General features: G+C 37.8%; 1 protein-coding gene across 1 annotated transcript in view; it reads right to left on the reverse strand.

The window, feature by feature from the left end:
• The window catches only part of Roc1a (Regulator of cullins 1a), a 119,526-nt gene that overhangs the window by 21,476 nt on the left and 75,666 nt on the right, over positions 1–22,384 (reverse strand). The window contains 1 exon segment of the mRNA XM_067148479.2: positions 16,809–16,894. Within this exon segment, the coding sequence (XP_067004580.2) occupies positions 16,809–16,894 (86 nt within the window).

Genomic DNA, 22,384 nt, shown 5'->3' on the forward strand with positions numbered 1-22,384 from the left:
TGTCTTTGATTAATTTTCCTATTTTGATTCTTAAGTTCATATAATAATGAGCTTTAGTTTTTGCCTGGTTGGCTACATTATTTAAAGTTAAGAACTTCATATTTAGGTTCCGTATTGAAGCAGAATTCACATCAAAGAAAAGTACCAATAGGTTCCACCTTTTCAATACATTATATTATGTGACAGTTTTACATTACAGTTAAACCTTCACATTTTTATACATTCGGGACCGGTTTCGACAGTGTCCCTGTCATCATCAGCCAAGAACAATTAATCGAGGACATTAGACCTTACAATACTTTAGGTATGATATAACAGTGAATATAAAATTATACATTATCTATCTACAAAAAGGTGTGAACATGTCCAGGTAAAAAATCACGATTTAAGAAAAATCATAGTCCTGTAGGGTGTACACTTATAAAATTTCTAATTAAAATAACGTGTTAAAAATCTGCTGTTGTATTATAGCTATAGCAGAGTATGTTTATAGGTGTAAATCTATGAAGTTTTGGCACTCAAGACATATAGCTATGTTTGACAAGTTAAAGGTGTTCAAACATTTAGTTAAATGGTGTTCCACTTAAAATATGTGATGCAGTTCAGCTGAGGTTGTAGTAAATATGTTTGTAGGCTTAATTTTGGTATTTTTATCACTCGAGACATATAGCCATGTGTGACAAGTTAAAAGTTGATAAAACATTTAGTTAATGGTGTTCCACTTAAAATATATGGTAAAGTTCAGCTGAGGCTACAACTTGGACTTGAGGAGCAGATGATTATGTAAAATATCAATATAAGTAGAAATGAACAATTTAAATGGGTCACTGCTTGTTGATGTAGATGATCAGCAAGTCCTATTAAACAATTATACATGTCGACATGTGGTTGTATATCATCTTGCTGAGAAGTAACAAAAGTCCTGGCTGAAATGGTGCTTGTAGATCTTATATTGTAGGTTGTGATTACATAAATTGATTAGAAGGGATCCTGATCCAAGTCGGAACCTATAAGAAATAAAACGCGATATAAAGTTACCGTATTTAAGAAACGAAAGGGAGTTAAATTTCGCGAAGTATTGGTGAATGAAAAACTCACCTCAGGTGCCAAGTTGATGGTAGACGGAACGTAGTGGAACTGACAGGCTGAGGAGAGACGAGGCCTAGAAGGGAGCAGGGAGGGGCGGAGTTACTGAGTTAGGGGAAGGAGGCAACGCGGTAGAGGCGGGACTGTGATCAGGTGGGCGCGTGCGATGGTAGGGGAAATATGTAAGCGTGTTGTGTATTGTTTTGAAGATGGATCGGTTTTTTGGTATTTTAAGAGTGTTCATTATTTTGATAAAAGTGTCAAAAAGTATTGTAGGTTTTTCGGAGAGATCGTTAAGGTTAAAATTTGGGTTATGGTATTGATCGAGTGAGATGTAGAATTGTTCGGTGAAATCGAGTATGGGGCCTTTATTTATTATTTCAATGATGTCTATGTCGTTATTCATACCATAAAATTTATGTTTATAATCATGTATATGTTGGCCTATTGCGGAAAATTTTCTGTATTTTATTGCATTTACGTGTTCAGTATATCTAATTTTGAACGATCTACCGGTCTGTCCAAGGTAGGTGCTGAGACAGTCGTTACAGTGGAATCTGTAGACGCCTGATTTGTCAGAAGGGTTAGAGGTATTGATTGAGTTAGAATTGTATAGGATATCTAAATTTCTGTTATTAGTTTTGAAGGAGATGTTAGTTTTCTGTTTCTTAAATATATTTGTAATTTTGTAAATATTACGGTTGTAGGTAAAGGTTGAAAAAGATTTCGATTTAGTAGCTTCTTTAATTAGGTTCGATTTTGGGCGATGTCTGAATTTGCTGATTATATTTTCTATAAAATTCTTGTTGTATCCATTATGAGCTGCGATATTGCGTATGGTATTTAATTCTTTGTTGAGGTCTGATTTCGACATTGGGACATTAAATGCTCGATGTACTAAGCTATTATAAGTGGCCCGTTTATGGCTTAGGGGGTGAATAGAGTCTTCTTGTATTGTAGTGGCAGTATGTGTAGGTTTTCTGTAGACATTATATTTGAAGGAAGATAGAAGTCTGGTGATAGTGAGATCAAGAAAATTAATAGTATTATTGGCTTCGGATTCCAGTGTAAATTTTATGTCTGTATCAATAGTGTTAAGGTGCGTTAAGGTGGTAGCTGCGTCTGTAGTGCGTTGGTCCATAATAATAAATACATCATCGATATACCTGGACCAAAGATGTATATTGCTAAATGTTGTGTTATTGTCAATTTTTGTATGTTCTAAAAAATCTAAGTATATTTCTGCTAAAATGCCGGAGGCTGGGGATCCCATGGCTAGGCCGTCTTGCTTGTATATTATTTTATCGAAGGTGAAGTAGTTGTTATTGATTAAAAGTTTCAAGATAGACATAAAGTCAGTGATCTCAAGTTGACTAAGTTGACTATGGTTATGCAAATTTTGAGGGATAATTTTAAGAAGTTTTTCTGGTTTAATACTGGTGTACATATTAGTGATATCAAACGAATGTAAAGAATGGTATGGTTGAAGTGTAAAGTCATCCAGTTGTTTGATAAGTTGTAGTGTATTCTTGATAGATTTCCTAGACTTAAAGGTGTAGTGTCTTTTAAGAAATTGTTGGGTGAATTGTGCTACTTTGTACAATGGGCTCGGTCTGTAGTTTACTATAGGACGTATCGGGACATTAGGTTTATGTATTTTAGGTTGTGCTTTAACGGTGGGAAGTCCTGGGTTCATTTTAATTAGTTTGCTTTTTTCACTGTCGGTTAAAAGAAATGATGTGTTTTTAAGCGTCTGTTTTAATTGCCGTTGGATGGTTTGTGTAGGATCTTTGTTAATTATTGTAAAAGTGCTGTCTGTGAAAAACATTTTGGTTTTGGATACATATTCTGTTTGATTCATAATAACAGTGGTGTTGCCTTTATCTGCTTTCGTGACGATAGTATGAGTATCTTTAATTTTATTTTTAAGTTGAATGATTTTATTTCTATCTTCGAGTTGAGATTTGGTCATGCTTTGGGTAGGTGATGTAAAGGTTTTCTACAACTTATCAAACAACTGGATGACTTTACACTTCAACCATACCATTCTTTACATTCGTTTGATATCACTAATATGTACACCAGTATTAAACCAGAAAAACTTCTTAAAATTATCCCTCAAAATTTGCATAACCATAGTCAACTTAGTCAACTTGAGATCACTGACTTTATGTCTATCTTGAAACTTTTAATCAATAACAACTACTTCACCTTCGATAAAATAATATACAAGCAAGACGGCCTAGCCATGGGATCCCCAGCCTCCGGCATTTTAGCAGAAATATACTTAGATTTTTTAGAACATACAAAAATTGACAATAACACAACATTTAGCAATATACATCTTTGGTCCAGGTATATCGATGATGTATTTATTATTATGGACCAACGCACTACAGACGCAGCTACCACCTTAACGCACCTTAACACTATTGATACAGACATAAAATTTACACTGGAATCCGAAGCCAATAATACTATTAATTTTCTTGATCTCACTATCACCAGACTTCTATCTTCCTTCAAATATAATGTCTACAGAAAACCTACACATACTGCCACTACAATACAAGAAGACTCTATTCACCCCCTAAGCCATAAACGGGCCACTTATAATAGCTTAGTACATCGAGCATTTAATGTCCCAATGTCGAAATCAGACCTCAACAAAGAATTAAATACCATACGCAATATCGCAGCTCATAATGGATACAACAAGAATTTTATAGAAAATATAATCAGCAAATTCAGACATCGCCCAAAATCGAACCTAATTAAAGAAGCTACTAAATCGAAATCTTTTTCAACCTTTACCTACAACCGTAATATTTACAAAATTACAAATATATTTAAGAAACAGAAAACTAACATCTCCTTCAAAACTAATAACAGAAATTTAGATATCCTATACAATTCTAACTCAATCAATACCTCTAACCCTTCTGACAAATCAGGCGTCTACAGATTCCACTGTAACGACTGTCTCAGCACCTACCTTGGACAGACCGGTAGATCGTTCAAAATTAGATATACTGAACACGTAAATGCAATAAAATACAGAAAATTTTCCGCAATAGGCCAACATATACATGATTATAAACATAAATTTTATGGTATGAATAACGACATAGACATCATTGAAATAATAAATAAAGGCCCCATACTCGATTTCACCGAACAATTCTACATCTCACTCGATCAATACCATAACCCAAATTTTAACCTTAACGATCTCTCCGAAAAACCTACAATACTTTTTGACACTTTTATCAAAATAATGAACACTCTTAAAATACCAAAAAACCGATCCATCTTCAAAACAATACACAACACGCTTACATATTTCCCCTACCATCGCACGCGCCCACCTGATCACAGTCCCGCCTCTACCGCGTTGCCTCCTTCCCCTAACTCAGTAACTCCGCCCCTCCCTGCTCCCTTCTAGGCCTCGTCTCTCCTCAGCCTGTCAGTTCCACTACGTTCCGTCTACCATCAACTTGGCACCTGAGGTGAGTTTTTCATTCACCAATACTTCGCGAAATTTAACTCCCTTTCGTTTCTTAAATACGGTAACTTTATATCGCGTTTTATTTCTTATAGGTTCCGACTTGGATCAGGATCCCTTCTAATCAATTTATGTAATCACAACCTACAATATAAGATCTACAAGCACCATTTCAGCCAGGACTTTTGTTACTTCTCAGCAAGATGATATACAACCACATGTCGACATGTATAATTGTTTAATAGGACTTGCTGATCATCTACATCAACAAGCAGTGACCCATTTAAATTGTTCATTTCTACTTATATTGATATTTTACATAATCATCTGCTCCTCAAGTCCAAGTTGTAGCCTCAGCTGAACTTTACCATATATTTTAAGTGGAACACCATTAACTAAATGTTTTATCAACTTTTAACTTGTCACACATGGCTATATGTCTCGAGTGATAAAAATACCAAAATTAAGCCTACAAACATATTTACTACAACCTCAGCTGAACTGCATCACATATTTTAAGTGGAACACCATTTAACTAAATGTTTGAACACCTTTAACTTGTCAAACATAGCTATATGTCTTGAGTGCCAAAACTTCATAGATTTACACCTATAAACATACTCTGCTATAGCTATAATACAACAGCAGATTTTTAACACGTTATTTTAATTAGAAATTTTATAAGTGTACACCCTACAGGACTATGATTTTTCTTAAATCGTGATTTTTTACCTGGACATGTTCACACCTTTTTGTAGATAGATAATGTATAATTTTATATTCACTGTTATATCATACCTAAAGTATTGTAAGGTCTAATGTCCTCGATTAATTGTTCTTGGCTGATGATGACAGGGACACTGTCGAAACCGGTCCCGAATGTATAAAAATGTGAAGGTTTAACTGTAATGTAAAACTGTCACATAATATAATGTATTGAAAAGGTGGAACCTATTGGTACTTTTCTTTGATGTGAATTCTGCTTCAATACGGAACCTAAATATGAAGTTCTTAACTTTAAATATTTGTTGAAAATCAACATGGAAATACCTATGTTTTTAGAACTACATACATACATACATATCCCACGTCGTTCCATATTAAGCGATGGGTCGGCAAACGAGGCTTCTCCACCAGTTGCGGTCCCTGAACTTCTCTCCTTCTTCAATGCTTTCCAAAGTATGTCCTCTCTGTTGAATGTCAATCTTCACCATGTCCTTGTACCCGAGTCTTGGTCGCCCTCTTGGTCTTTTGTCTTCAAGTTTTAGATCGTACATATTTTTTGGTAATCTGTTATCACCCATGCGTCGCATATGTCCATACCATCTCAGTCGCTGCACTGTTATTTTGTCCTGCAGTCTTACAACTTGAACCTGCTTGTGGATTTCCTCATTACGGACTCTGTCCCTCCATGTTTTGCCAATCATGCTATGGACATACACAACCATTAACTCGGCTCAAGGGAGATAGGGTCACCTTCCCTATTCCTCCACTTGTGTAATTCCTGTCTGGCGCGTCCACGTCGTGGGGGTGGGCACCCTACACTTCAGTAGGCCGGAGTGATAGGATGGCAGAGTTCAGTCGGGGACCCAGTCCTGTGGGGTATAACACAGAACCCATGCCCAGGGATACGGGTGAAGACCTCAACGGCAGTGAAGGCGGAAGTGAAAATCACTGGATCTGGCGGAAGAGGCAATATCTGATTTTTTTGTTCATGTCAACTGTTCTAAGAATTCTATAGGAGCACAATTATTCAATTATATTGAATTATATTATATTTATCTATATACTTACTTTCCCGCAACCAAAGAAAATTACTGGATCATCAAGCTATTCTCCATTTTACTTTGGTGTTTGAAACCAAAGTGCTTGATGTTAAATATATCGCGCTGATCACTGGGAGCTGGCAAGTTACCTCAATAGATCTACTCATCTTCAACTCCTGCACGATTATGGATCTTCATATGTGTTCGATTATGATATGACTTTGTGCCTGACAGTGTTTAAAAATTACCTCATTTAACCGTACTCAGTTATTCATAACCATTATAAGACTTTGCCTAACACTGCATGTGCCATACTGCCGCTCAGAAAATTACGCACTGTTTTCTTTTAAGTGACTTACAATTTACTTCTGAATTTTACAGTGTCTACCCCCGTTCATTTTTATATTGCCTCTTCTACTGATCCGGAGTGTACTTGATCTTTTATTTCCTTTTCCTATGCATTGTTTTTCATGTTTTAATCGGCTGATGATGATCTGGACTAGGGTCGAAATCGGTATCACTTCTACTTATTATTAAATAAGAATGTAATTCACTACATTTCTTATTCTTTTGTATTGAATAGGTTGAATCTCTTTATCAATTATTTCAATTTTAACTGTAATATTCTTCATTACGGAACAATGAAATTTTTAACTTTAAATGATCATCAAGGTGTCAAGCCTTTATGGTCTAAACACTGTGGCTAGCTGGTTTGAGTCCCATTGGTAGATAAACCTTTCACCATCAGAATGTTGGTTGGCAGGATAAATGGGGTGGCAAACAATTCGTAATCACTAGATTGCATATCAAAAGCCCGAGTTCCATTTCAAACCGTTCCACAGTGCTCATAATGAGCGAGGGCATACGACACTGACGATGGTGATTAGTCTGTTGGAAGGAGATGTTAAGCCTTTAGCAGACCCCTTGGTATTATTCGACAGGAGGCAATTATTATCACCATCACACACCATCTATATAAGAGTTTTGTCTGTACATTGTTCAGAATTTGAAAAGAATGGTATTTCTGTATCAGTCAAGTCCTCAGTAACAAGAAAATGCACTTTTTACTTTTCCGTAATTTCTGTCAGTCTGTATGTACACGCATCACGAGAAAACTGCTGAAAATGAAAATCGGTATGTAAAGTCGGGGGATGAGGCTCTAAATCATTTTATTCACGCTGAGTGAAATGGTAGTTTAGGGGAAGGCCTAAAATTTAATTCTCAAATATTTATATTATTAGCGGTCCCATTGATAAATACCACATAACTGAAGTTATACAGAATTAAATTTCTGATTATGTCATACACTGTTACCATACCGGCTATGATAACACAGATATTCATGAATTTGTATCTTTGTTGTTAAGTCCATATCTTTTTAAATACCTATGTTAATGGTCCTATCGAAAAGTACTACATAACGAAAGTTATAGAAAATACAGTTTCCCATCATTTATGTTTTATTCACTTTTACCGTACCGACTATGATAAGAGTTGTATTTTAGAGTCAGGAGAAAACTAAATGTGAAGGCCTACAATATCGAAAGCGCATAATATTGATCAACAATAACATTACATTGACCATGGTTTGTTGTGATGTTCTTCATCTCTTATGGTGCCGCTCAACTCCGATAGATGGGATTACTGCTGTGTACTGAGTATAACAGCCTGACTGAATACTGGCGGGAAATAGCCGGGGAGTTAGAAAACTTTCTTCTTTAGCATGCCATTCTTCAGGTTCATACATTTTCTGATACTGCTGGTACGTAACACACTGGTTCATCATAGTATTCCAACTATTTGATCCCTACTCTGACGTGCTGCTTTGAATGAGCAGTGTGCACACTTAACACCTTGAGTGCCACGTGAGACCAACGTTGACTCACAGAGCTTAATGCCAGTCGGGCCGCGTGAGTCCGCTGTGGACTCACGCGCACTCTCCAAGTCTCAGGCCCTGTGGTGCCATACTCTCATCACACTTGACATGTAAACGTATGTTAAATGAAAGTAGGTGGCCAGTACGTCATGAATCTATTCTTGGCCTGTTCATTTGCGAGTCCGATGTGGCACAACGTAGCCTGGACGTCACTGTAATATATCGACCACAATAAATAAATCATGATGACATTTTTTATTGTTTTCAGATCGTGTCATGTGTACAAATAACAAGAGATTGTACTGTACAGTGTACTCATTGTTCATTGTCTCATATCAGGGTCTATAGACGAATTGAAAACATAGGGTATAAAAATTACATGAACTTTATAGAAAAAATATTTGTAACTTTGTCTCATTCGCAATCACACCACAAAGTGGTACACTTCTTTGGTACACTTCTTGCATATGAATTTAAAGTATAACAAATGAGACTTTCTTAAGAAATATAATTCAAACTGTGTTTCACAATCACACTACAAATTTGTGCACTTTGAAGAAACAGTCCAAACAGAAGAAATTTTCACAGGCTGATCATTTGAACTTAGACTGCAGAGTCTTCTTCATGGCATATTGCCTTCCTGATTCCCGATGGATCTCTTCACTTACTGCATTTTCATCTTCCCTGCCGGCCTACATCATCCAGTCGGTGAGGTAATACCCACTTTTGGTACTTGTTGGGGAATGTGAAGATCTTTGATACCGGTACCTGTTAACTGTTCAACAATGTCCTCTTTGAACTGGGTAACAGATATACTTTCATTCCCAGGTTGATTTGAAATATATATGGCATTTACCATACTTGTGTCGATCAATATCTCAATAGCCATTTTTCTGTACCATTTTACTCCCCGTCTCAGGGAAGTACTGTAGCTCTTTTTATGATCTGATAAATGAATGTACGGTTTGCATTTGTTATACTCTATAACACTCCGTGACTTTTGCATTCACCATCCCTCCTCTGAATAGTGACCATCTCACCAGTGTGTTTAGTTGTCAAAATTAACACGTCTCTTTTATCCTGCGATTTCTGAACAACCACACCAGTGATACTTCCACGGGCTCTTGTCTCTCCTCTTGCTAACTTGCTTTTAGTAACATCGGTTGGATTATATTTCCGGTTAGATTTCAATGTTTCAAGATGTGAGTTTTATTCTTTAGTAGTTCATCAGCTAATGAGACAGACGTATACCAGTGTGTCAGGAAGGTGAGAACTGTGCTAGGATACGTGGTGACACATTGGTCTCATTTCCTGATTCCCGATGGATCTCTTCACTTACTGTATTTTCGTCTTCCCTGCCGGCCTACATCATCCAGTCGGTGAGGTAATACCCATTTTTGGTACTTGTTGGGGAATGTGAAGATCTTTGATACCGGTACCTGTTAACTGTAGTGTGATTGTGAAACACAGTTTGACACTACCTTCCAGCTGTTTTTTTTTTTTGCTAGGGGCTTTACGTCGCACCGACACAGATAGGTCTTATGGCGACGATGGGATAGGAAAGGCCTAGGAGTTGGAAGGAAGCGGCCGTGGCCTTAATTAAGGTACAGCCCCAGCATTTGCCTGGTGTGAAAATGGGAAACCACGGAAAACCATCTTCAGGGCTGCCGATAGTGGGATTCGAACCTACTATCTCCCGGATGCAAGCTCACAACCGCGCGCCTCAACGCGCACGGCCAACTCGCCCGGTCCTTCCAGCTGTATAGGCCACTGACACTACCTTCCAGCTGTATAGGCCGCGTGAGGCCAATGTGTCATCACAATTTCAACACAATGTTATGACTACAATTTTGGCCCAAGATGACTAAAAGGTACTTTTCTGTAATAAGATGCGCTATTTTATACTCTATAGTAAAAAAAAGAAAGAATGGCCTTGATGGAATTTTTTTTCACTGCATATGTGGCACTTAAGGTGTTAAGGCAGAGACTCACTTAGTAGTAGTAATAGTATGTCCTGGTCTAGAATTACAATTTAGGCCTATTCGAAATTATAGCACCACAATTCACTAAATAACTCAAAATTCAACCCTGAAAAGAACTGTTTCTTAAAAAGAGCGTTTTCCTCTTCACTTTTATTAAATTTCACATTCATTTTATTCCAGATTAGCAGTGAAGAGAGGGTTTGTCCTCTGGCATGGAGGAAAAATCTGCCTCCAAGTCAGATAGATTTTTCCACCGCCAGTGTAGTGAATTGAGATTTTCTGACTTATCGGGTACTCCTAGGAAGCAGATTAGTAAAAGGGCATAGTTTTTGCCCTGGGACTCTCCACTATTCGTACTGTAGGAGTACTGTAGGAGTGCTGTCTGCAGTCTGGTTATTCCAGCTCTGGGAACTTTGGACTGTTAGATCGGCAGCATACTATGGTTCTTTGAAAGTGACAAAATGTGTGGTTTTTCATTTGATTGAGTATTTCATATGAAAGCCTTGCTTTTACTCGCGGCATTCCTACTGATGTCAATGTAATGACCTATGTTCATTCCAGTTGGGAAAACCGCTAAGACAGTCTTTCTGAGGATGTAAACAGGCAGTGAGTGCCTGCCCTTATAATGAAATTCACAAACCTTATTGTGAGTGATGGTAGGCAAGCGGGCCTACCATTATAATGAAAACTTCCTAACCTAGTCTTCATATGAGAAAGGACGTTTGGTGGTTTCCCCGTTGCGTTTGTACAGTAATGTTAAGAGCTATGCAATTTAATACAGTCTTGCTCACAACATGTACACTACTTAACCTAGAATTCTGTATACAACTAGCTGATGTACCCGTGCTTCGCTATGGAATTCTAAACTGTAGGCTATGCAGTATTCTAGGTTAGGTAGTGTAAACGTTGTGAGCAAGATTGTATTAAGTTGCATAGCTCTTAACGTTGCCCTAGAAACACAATGGGGAAGTCACCAACGTCTTTTCTCATATGAAGACTGGGTTAGGGAATTAATTGTAATGGTAGGCTAGCTTGCCTACCATCAGTCACAATCAGGTTGGGGAGTTTTCATTATAATGGCAGACACAGTCTTCGCCTGCCTTTATAGATTCTCAGAAAGACTCTCTTAGTGGTTTTCCCAACTGAAATGAACATGGGTCATTACAATGACGTTAGTAGGAATGGCGCGTTTAAAAGCAATGCTTTCATATGAAATACTCTATCAAATAAAAACCCACACATTTTCTCTCTTTTAATGAACAGTACTACACTGCAGAACTAACAGCCCAAAGCTACAGAGCTGGAATGACCAAGACGCAGACATCCGCGATCCGTGAACAATCTTCGTCCTTTTTTCGGCGGGGGGGGGGTTTCGAATAATGGATAGTCCCAGGGCAAAAACTATGCCCATTTACTTATCTGTTTCCTGGGAGTACCCAATGAGTCTGAAAATCTCAATTCACCACACTGGCAGGGGAAAGAACTATCTGATGTGGAGGCAATTTTTCCTCCAAGCCAGAGAAGAAACCACATCTTTGCTGCCAATTTGGAATAAAATGAATGTAGATTTAATAAAAGTGAAGAGGAAAAAGCTTTTCTTAAGAAGCGGCTCTTTTCAAGGTTGAATTTTGAGTTATTTAGTGAATTGTGGTACTATAATTTGGAATAGGCCTAAATTGTAATTCTAGACCAGTTCATACTACTACTACTACTACTACTAACTGAGCCTCTGACTTAAGTGTGCACACTGCTCATTCAAAACAGCGCGTCAAAGTAGGTATCGAATAGCTGGAATACTATAATGAACCAGTGTGTTATGTACCAGCAGTATCAGAAAATGTATGAACCAGAAGAATGGCATGCTAAAGAAGAAAGTTACCTAACTCCTCAGCTATTTCCCACTAATATTCAGTTAGGCTGTTAATACTCGGTACGCAGCAGTAATCCCATCTATCAGAGTTGAATGTCAGCATAAGAGACAAAGAACATTACAACAAACAACGGTCAGTGTAATGTTATTGTTGATCAATGTTACGCGCTTTCGATATTGTAAGCCTTCACATTATTAATTGTCTTCCGGTTCTGAAATACCACTCTTATCATAGTCGGTACGGTAAAACTGAATAAAATACAAATGACCGGAAATTGTATTCTCTATAACTTTTGTTATGTGGTACTTTTCCATAGGACCAAGAACATAGATATTTAAAAATGAAATTTTAGGTGCCTTCCCCTAAGCTACCATTTCACTCACGGTGAATAACATTGTTTATAGCTTAAACTGTAGCTTCTTATTCCCTGACTCAATATACTGATTTTCATTAAAGTCGGTTTACCCATTTTCTCGGGGCTCGGCGTTGATATGGACTTGGCAACAAAAATCCAAATTCATTAATATCTGTGTCATCATAGCCAGTATGGTAAAAAGGCACAAGACGTAAATGATCGGAAATTTAATTCTATATAACTTTAGTTATGTAGTATTTATCGATATGACCACTAATAATATAAATATTTGAGAAATAATTTTAGGCCTTCCCCTAAACTATCATTTCACTCAGCGTGAATAAAATGATTTATAGTCTAGATTGTAGCGGCTCACCCCCCGACTTTACATACTGATTTTTATTAAATTCTCTTCAGCCGTTTTCTCGTGATGCGTGTACAGACAGACAGACAGACAGACAGACAGACAGACAGACAGACAGACAGACAGACAGACAGACAGACAGGTAGACAGACAGACAGGTAGACAGACAGAAATTACGGAAAAGTAAAAACTGCATTTTCTTGTTACTGTGGACATGATCGATACAGAAATACCATTATTTTCAAATTCTGAGCAATGTACAGACAAAACTCTTATTTTATATATATATATATATATATATATATATATATATATATATAGATATAGAATTCCGCAGCGAAGCACGGATACATCAGCTAGTACAATATATAACATGCAGTCAACACACAGGACACAGAAACATATATACTCGCATAATGATCTTTGTTCTCTGATGCAAGGAGTAACAAACTCCTTGGCCGAAGATGGTATGCACATATAAATCACAGCCAATGGACTCATATCCAAGGGCCTTAGGAAAAAAACAGTGCAAGTCAATACACATTTGTATGCCAAGAACTCCTGTGACCTCTCTGTTTCTCTCATCCATGCTGAGTGTATCTCACTTTATCACACTTGTATGTGTTATTTATACAGCTATCTTCCAATAGGTGACACCCACAGAGTATACCATAATAGTAAGATGGGTACATGATCAAAGGCTCAAATCAAAGAACACTAGTGAAATGGTTGTTTCTCCTCTTGATAAATTTTTCATCTACTGACAGGCTGCAAAGATCGTAGATCTTTGGCCCCGCACCCCTTCACAACTACACACTGGACTGGAGTCAATGGATGATGTTGTGAATGCACTAGTCAAGGATTTTCGCAAAGAAGTCGTTGGGTTAGTGCAATCTGCAGTGTCAAGAAAGTAAGCTATCCTGCAGTTTTACGTTATTGTGAATTTGTGATCATAAATATGGGACACTCAGTTTTGTGTGGAATTAGAACCACAGGAAGAATTGGCTGGGTTTTGAACTGCAACCACCTTAGCAAGTCAGCGACAATGCCACTAAGCTATTACACCCCTAATCCACTGGGTCACCATTGTTCATACATATAGGGACCATAATACTGGATGATTATCCAGAGGGAATATGACTGGTACCTGTAACTGCTAGAGGGCACGTCCCCAGGTGGGAGGTCCTACTGAAAAGGTTGGTAAAAATACCTTCCAATAGGGCTTATGGAGTAACAAGGTAGCTCAATTCCTGGGGGCTTTATAATGCTGGGATAAAAGATTGTCTGGATGGTCATAAACACTGCAATTCATGAATTAAATGCACAAAATAAGCAGACACTTGTATACTGAAACAAAAACAAGACCCTGGATAGCCAGGATGAGTGGCTCAGACTGTTGAGGCGCTGGGCTTCTAACCCCAACGTGGCAGGTTCGATCCTGGCTCAGTCCGGTGGTATTTGAAGGTGCTGAAATATGTCAGCCTTGCGTCGGTAGATTTACTGGCATGTAAAAGAACTCCTGTGGGACTAAATTCCGGCACCTCCAAAAACCGTGAAAGTAGTTAGTGGACGTAAAGCAAATAACATCATTATTAGACCCTGGATATGAATAGTGAGAATGACTGAACACATCAGATTAAGTTGTGTGTGCGACTAATCAAATACAGTGCCTAGAATGGGAGGTAATAAATTAAATGTCAAATTAAGGAGGTGGTTAGACCGATGATTTCAAAATAAGAACTGTGGAAGCAGAAAAGAACACAGATTAGATGCAAATATAATATAATGGGCCAGCAGATACCAAATTCAGAAAGTGAAACTCTCACTAATATAACTGCACATTTACCTAATGGTAATCTGCATAAGTAGTTCACTGTCATATGGTGTAAGTGGATAACCAAACAAGTAAGAACAAATACTTATGGCTATGAAGGAAATACACTGATGTTACAAGTATTGGTAAAACACACCAAAAAACAAGATGTCACCAAACAACTTGTGACTGATGAGAATATGTTGTATATACTGTAGATGCAAAATGAGAACTTGCTAAGGACTCATTTCTGTGAAAGATTTCTTCAAGAAGCATCACAGCCTACTCTGAAATTTTATGTTCAATAATAATTATAATTCCATGGAATTAAAGGTAGATTATTAAAATCAATCAAAGGCATTTATGTTGACAATTGGGCTTCAGTGAGAATTGATGGTAGAATGAGATCTTGGTTCAGGGTACTTACAGGGGTTAGACAAGGCTGTAATCTTTTACCTTTGCTGTTCATAGTTTACATGGATCATCTGCTGAAAGGTATAAAATGGCAGGGAGGGATTCACTTAGGTGGAAATGTAGTAAGCAGTTTGGCCTATGCTGACGACTTGGTCTTAATGGCAGACTGTGCCGAAAGCCTGCAGTCTAGTATCTTGGAACTTGAAAATATGTGCAATGAGTATGGTATGAAAATTAGCCTCTCGAAGACTAAATTGATGTCAGTAGGTAAGAAATTCAACAGAATCGAATGTCAGATTGGCGATACAAAGCTAGAACAGGTTGATAATTTCAAGTATTTAGGTTGTATGTTCTCCCAGGATGGTAATATAGTAAGTGAGATTGAATCAAGGTGTAGTAAAGCTAACACAGTGAGCTCGCAGTTGCGATCAGCAGTATTCTGTAAGAAGGAAGTCAGCTCCCAGACGAAACTATCTTTACACCAGTCTGTTTTCAGACCAACTTTGCTTTACGGGAGCGAAAGCTGGGTGGACTCAGGATATCTTATTCATAAGTTAGAAGTAACAGACATGAAAGTAACAAGAATGATTGCTGGTACAAACAGGTGGGAACAATGGCAGGAGGGTACTCGGAATGAGGAGATAAAGGCTAATTTAGGAATGAACTCGATGGATGAAGCTGTACGCATAAACCGGCTTCGGTGGTGGGGTCATGTGAGGCGAATGGAGGAGGATAGGTTACCTAGGAGAATAATGGACTCTGTTATGGAGGGTAAGAGAAGTAGAGGGAGACCAAGACGACGATGGTTAGACTCTGTTTCTGAAGATTTAAAGATAAGAGGTATAGAACTAAATGAGGCCACAACACTAGTTGCAAATCGAGGATTGTGGCGACGTTTAGTAAATTCTCAGAGGCTTGCAGACTGAACGCTGAAAGGCATAACAGTCTATAATGATAATGTATGTATGTAATAATTATGACAATAAACAGATTCATAGACTTCCAATATAGGTAATGCAAGATATCACTCCTTTACATAAATGCCGAACATGAGAATCCAATTTGCTATCTTTCATGGTTTAAAGGAATTTTTTAAAAATGTCTAGGTAACTGGATAAAAGAGTTGCATTGTATTCTGATGAGTGTACAAATTATCCATGATGTCTGAAAGAGCATTAACACTGTTAAGCACAAACTGTGTTGTAACTGGGTGTCGTCTGAAACTGTCAATACCTGTTAGACGGAAAAAATTTGTCCAGTGTCTGGAAGGGCATACAAACGTGTTACTCACTGCTGATATTAGAAGTAAGGTCCAATACACCTAATCTATACAATAAAACTTCATGTTGCTTTCTGTACAGACTTGATGCTTGTACATGGATATTCAAGGGATGAGCAGACACACTGGGTATATGAAAAAGTGAGTCAGAACTTGTCAGTAGAGAACTAAATAGAACTGCAAGAGAAAGAATTCAAAATTTCATTTAATATTTTATCCTATTATCTAGAGTTATGATAAATCTCCTGTATTTGACAGCAGAAACCACAAAATAATATTTAAAAAAGATCACTTTTAGAGTTCAATCCAATAACTGTCTGTAAGTGGCACATCTCTAAATGTTTGTGGTTAAAGAAGTTCATAATAAATACATTTCAATCACAGATCTTCAGCAACAATGTATTAAATTTTGTCTTATTTCTAATATTAAACTGTGCAACAATATATTTATATAGTGAGCTTCATGGAGCCACTGTGAATTGGTGCATCCTACTTACTTTTGGAACTCCCATTCACGATTATCCAGAGGGCACACCTGTCGAGTCTTGAGCCAACGCGAGATACAGTGGAAATGGAAAGCATGCTGCAGACAGACGAACCAATTCATCAGATTCTCCAAGAGAGGGTCAATTCTCTGAACTCTTTCACATTAGATCTATGTTTGAAGCCATCTGTATGGCACTGAAAGACTTCATGTGTAACCAACAGGACTTCCTGCCATTTTAGATAAAAATAAAATAAGTTTCATGACTAATTTTTAACTCTGAACCACACAATCTGAAAGGAAGTACTGTTACTCAGAATATAATAACATGACTGTAACAGACTTCCAGAAAGTTCATCTAAGTTGTATTTTTAGATATATTGGGAACCGTTAAAAGTACCACCAAGAGAATACTGGGACATAATGAATGTTAACTTTCATGTTGGACTGTTATAGCTGTAAAGGGAAATGTCATGATGCTAAGAAATGTTTATCACAAATCATCTTCAATCATGATTAGGAATATAGAGAGTAAAAATAAACAAGAATCTAGGGGAAGGTGGTCCTAAGTATTATGCCATTGAACATAGTAGAACACAAGTCCTGTGTTTGAGAGAGCTCCAAAATGGTGGAGTAATTTTAATAGCAACAATGAAATTGAGGAACAGCACCACAGTATTTGCAGGGAGTTTGCAAATCAGCTTCAATATTTCCTTGGATAAAGGGCATTAAGCATGAAGCCAACAAAAAGTCTGCAGATTGGTCATTGAACATATCCTCAACACCACAGGTCTATGATCAAAAGCAATGTCACTCATCACAGTTAATCAGGCTGCCTATACAAATAAATTGAGAACGTCTACAGATATTGCTGGATATGATAAAGGGAAGCTGAGGATAAATTGTTCTTTGAATTTCAAAAACAGTGCTTGAGATTATTCTTAGTTACAACACATTAGCACAAGGCAAGGCCTATGTAAAGGGCTATCATCTGTAATTTTTAAAACTTGTTTCCTGGTTACTTTATCACCAAAATGAAACACAATTAGAAAGTTGAATGATACAAAGAAAGATGATGCTTGTTTAAAGGGACTTAACATCTAGATCATCGGCCCTGACGAAGAAAGAGGCTACTTGGAAAATGTTATTTAGGCAAGAGACAGTTAACATCAACGAAAGGAAACGTCTTAATACATGCTCGTTAAAACATTAGTCTTGAAACTTATTAGATTGACTTTGTACATGGTAATTGCAATCCATGTTTGAAAACACTAAATGAACACTCTCTTTTATGTCCTGTCAAATAACCTTGATCATGAAACTAGGCTGTCAAAGAAGTCTGCAAACAGATAAGCATTGATAGCTTCAATACCACAGAAATAAGAGAAACATATAAGCTTATTTATCAGCAAAATAAAACTAATAAAGAATACACAAATAATGGCAACTAAGTCAAAATAATTTCATATAAATATATCAAACCAAACAGCAGAAAATTATAATAGAACTTCCTAATCATGGTGATGTTTTGCAAGGCGCGAGTCAATACATCAGCAGCTCAACATTCCTAGCCATAAGGAAGTTAACCGTTCTCATTTGCATTTTTTTCTTCTTAATAACCATGTCTACCTAAAATATCTTAAGACATACAGAATAACAATAAAGGAACAAATGCTAGAGTTACTTTATTTTCTGTGCTGCCTGCTGCACACTTGCTTTAGGCTTCTATGCTCGGTTTTTCATGCTAACGGTTTTAACGCTGCACGAACACACTAAAGGTTTTTCAGCGCCACAAGGATGAGAAAGGGCTAGGATTGGGAAGGAAGCAACTGTGGCCTTTGCTTGTTGTGAAAATGAGAAACCATGGAAAACCATCTTCAGGGCTGCCGATAGGTTTTGAGCCCACCATTCCCTGAATACTAGCTTAAAGCTATGCAACTCTAACCGCATGGACAACTCGCTCAGTTGTATGCTTAGTTATCTATCAATACTGCTTATTGGATCTTTGTATTTTCATGGATGTACTTCAGTTCAAGAAACTTCATGAATTTCTGAACAAAGGAGTAACAGTACTTGAAAAAATGTGCAGGACTGCTAGTTTGCAGAAATACATGTTCATCTGTACATTGTTAGACGCAGTTTATCTGCTCGTTTTAAACCACACTCTCTCTAGAATTAGCTTTACAACAGTGTGATCCAACCTGTTATAATGATCGTTTAGATGGAATACCTTTTAAGTCTCTAGGATTCTTAATTTTAAAAATGAAATGTAGATGTGCTGACAGCTAATTTATGGAGTATGGCAGGTAGAGATACATTTGTGTTATTCAAGATAAATATGCAGTTCCTGATCAAAACTATGATAGTATCTACAAAAAGCTAAAAATGTAGTTACAGCTGTCTGATCCTAACCAGTCAAATTATAGAGATACTAGCTCATGTGCCTGTGTTTTGCTATGGAATTCTAGGCAAAATACTACATATGTTGTTAGTAAGATTTAATTAGTTTGTATTGCTCTCAGTGATACCTGAGAAATATCACGGGAAGATTGGCATATGTCGTTTCACATATAAAGTCAGAGTTAAGTAAACTGATGGGTCTGATTTCCTACTACCTGTCACAGTTGAATTTATTATAATGGGAGGCCTGCTTGCCTACTGCCAGTCACAATCAAGTTGGGGTGTTTTCATTATAATGGCAGGCACCCTTGCCTTCTGCCTGTCGAAGGCTGTTTCATGAAACTTTTTTTCTTAACTACATTTTTCATTCATCCCTGTGGTTGCAGAATCACAAAGATGACCGGAAAGCTTACAGTGAACAGGCTCCATATAACTGGCAAGGGAAATACAATAATTCCTTAACCTTTTCCGGTCCAACGTCTAGGTGACCTCGACATCATGGTTTATTGTAACTGGTCCAACGTCAATATCACCTCGACATTATGTTTCGTTCTACTTGAGAAGTTATTTATTGAAGTTTTTTGAACTGATTGAGGCCGATCAATATCCCTAGAGTTTCTAGAGTAAACATTTGTGCAAGAAAGCCGTTCTGTTATCTCCATGGAAACAATACGAGATATATGTAGCTGTGTATCATCATGGTTACCCGCGGCCTGTCAGCTGTTTTTACATTGAGTAGTACTGTGCACGTGTTGTACTAGTTATGTTTATATGTGAATGAGAATTGTCTCAGATGAATTTGCAAGATAAAAGTAGTAAATATGAATGAAGTAAAAATACGTATGCACGTTTATTTAGACAGCAGACGATTTATTTGAATTAGACGAAGAGTTTAGAGAACTGTCAAGTGAAGATGAAGATGTAGCGAACTCCAGCATTGCAAGTGAAACTTTAGCAACTGGACCTGTGCGTAAAATAAGCATGGAATGATCCTGGACCATCATGTGCTGTTTCTGAAGATTCAAAAAAGGAAGTTCCAGTGATTGCTACAACAGCAAGAAGAAGCGCGAAGGTAATGGGCTGGGTTGGAGGAGGGGATACAGCACACAGCAATGGCGACTCTTCTCAGGTCAGTGTTGATAATTTGAGCAACGGTGATGCTGAAAATACTTCCGAACATACAAATGGGAATGCAAACGACAATAGTGTTTACCGGAATGTAACATTTCATGATAGTGAGCCTCCTAGTTCTTCATCAGGTCAGAAAACTAGAGGACTGAGGTTACTCCTAGCTACATCACTCCACTTCAGTTTATGTTATTTTTCACTCCTGCACTGATGACGAAAATTAGTATGGAAACTAATTTCTATGCAATAGAATATATGGTAATAATAATAATAATAATAATAATAATAATAATAATAATAATAATAACAACAACAACAACAACAACATTTATAGTTATTAATAAAAGTTCTCAGATTAATCTCACTAGGTAAAAATATGCAAAATTAATTTGGACCAGAATGTTGGAACATGTGACAGAAAATCGGACAGCAAGATGGTTAAATCGACACCAGCAACTTTTAAAGACTGCTATTGAGCTTTTTATTGTCACTGCAAAGCATACTTCTATGGAAAATTGCAGTCATTTGAATAGGAAGTGGTAGTAGGGCATAATTAAAGAAATGCGAGGGATAAAAACCGTTTCTACCATACTGGATCCCGTGAAGATGGTTGCTTTGATCACATTACTATGTAAAGACTGTAGTGCAGCCTGGTGCCATGACAAAGCTTAGCAGGTATCAGATTTCACGATAGCCTTATAGGTGCTCCAACTTTCAGACAAACTGTGAGGTGGAAAACCTGGTGGATTTAAAGTGAGGAGGAACTCCACAGGATGGTGGACTACGTTCCCTATCTCATCATCATAGTACAAAATCTGTCCAATAACGCTGCAGCATCGTTCTTAGGTGGGAGAATAGCTACCTCCTTAAGGCAACTGGGCCATCAAGTCAGTGCCATACATTAAGATAGGGAATAGAGAAAACACGATCATCTCCCTTTGTGGGAACAGCAAGGTGAGGTAACATTACAATACCAATATAAATGGCCCGTTATTGGACACCCACTGCATAGGCTACTTGGAGCCACTGGCAGTGCCAATCCACTATGAGAGACTGTCTCATTACCAAAAATTGATGCCTGCTTGGCCATCAGATGATGTTGATTCCCATAGGGAACCTGAGATATTTGTCCCGAATGAGTAAATTTATAATACCAATATAAATGAAAATGAAATGTAGTACGGCTTTTAGTGCCGGGATATCACAGGACGGGTTTGGATCGCCAGGTGCAGGTCTTTCTATTTGACGCCCGTAGGAGACCTGCACGTCATGATGAGGATGAAATGATGAAGACAACACATACACCCAGCCCCCGTGCCAATGGAATTAACAAATTAAGGTTAAAATCCCCAACCCAGCCAGGAATCGAACCCGGGACCCTCTGAACCGAAGGCCAGTACTCTAACCGTTCAGCCAACGAGTCGGACACCAATATAAATGGTCCGTTATTGGACATTATAAATTTTCCAGCTAACTCATTCTTGGTTGCCAGCGTTTTGCCATGGTGTGCTAAGTTGGGCTCATCAGATGGTACATAGCATACCTACCAAGACGCATGGCTAGTGCATACCGTGGAGGCCACTGCATAGGCTACTTGGAGCCACCGGCAGTGCCATTGCACTATGAGAGTGTCTCATTACCAAAAATTGATGCCTGCTTAGCCATCAGATGATGTTGATTCCCATAGGGGACCTGAAATATTTGTCCCGAATGAGTAAATTTATAATAAAAATATAACTGGTCCGTCATTGGACATCAATTTTCGAGCTAACTCATTCCTGGTTGCCAGCGTTTCACCCCCGTGTGCTAAGTCGGGCTCATCCAGTTGGTACATAGCACACCCACCAAGATGCATGGCTAGTGCATACCGTGGAGGCCACTACATAGGCTACTTGGAGCCACCGGCAGTGCCACTATGTATTATGAGAGACTGTCTCATTACCAAAATTTGATGTCTGCTTGGCCATCAGGTGATGATGATGATGATGATGATTCCCATCGGGAACCTGAAATATATGTCCCGGATAAGTAAATTTATAATACCAGTTTGATTTTCACCTA

This window comes from Anabrus simplex, chromosome 5 (genome assembly GCF_040414725.1).
Source record: "Anabrus simplex isolate iqAnaSimp1 chromosome 5, ASM4041472v1, whole genome shotgun sequence".
NCBI classification, from domain to species: domain Eukaryota; kingdom Metazoa; phylum Arthropoda; class Insecta; order Orthoptera; family Tettigoniidae; genus Anabrus; species Anabrus simplex.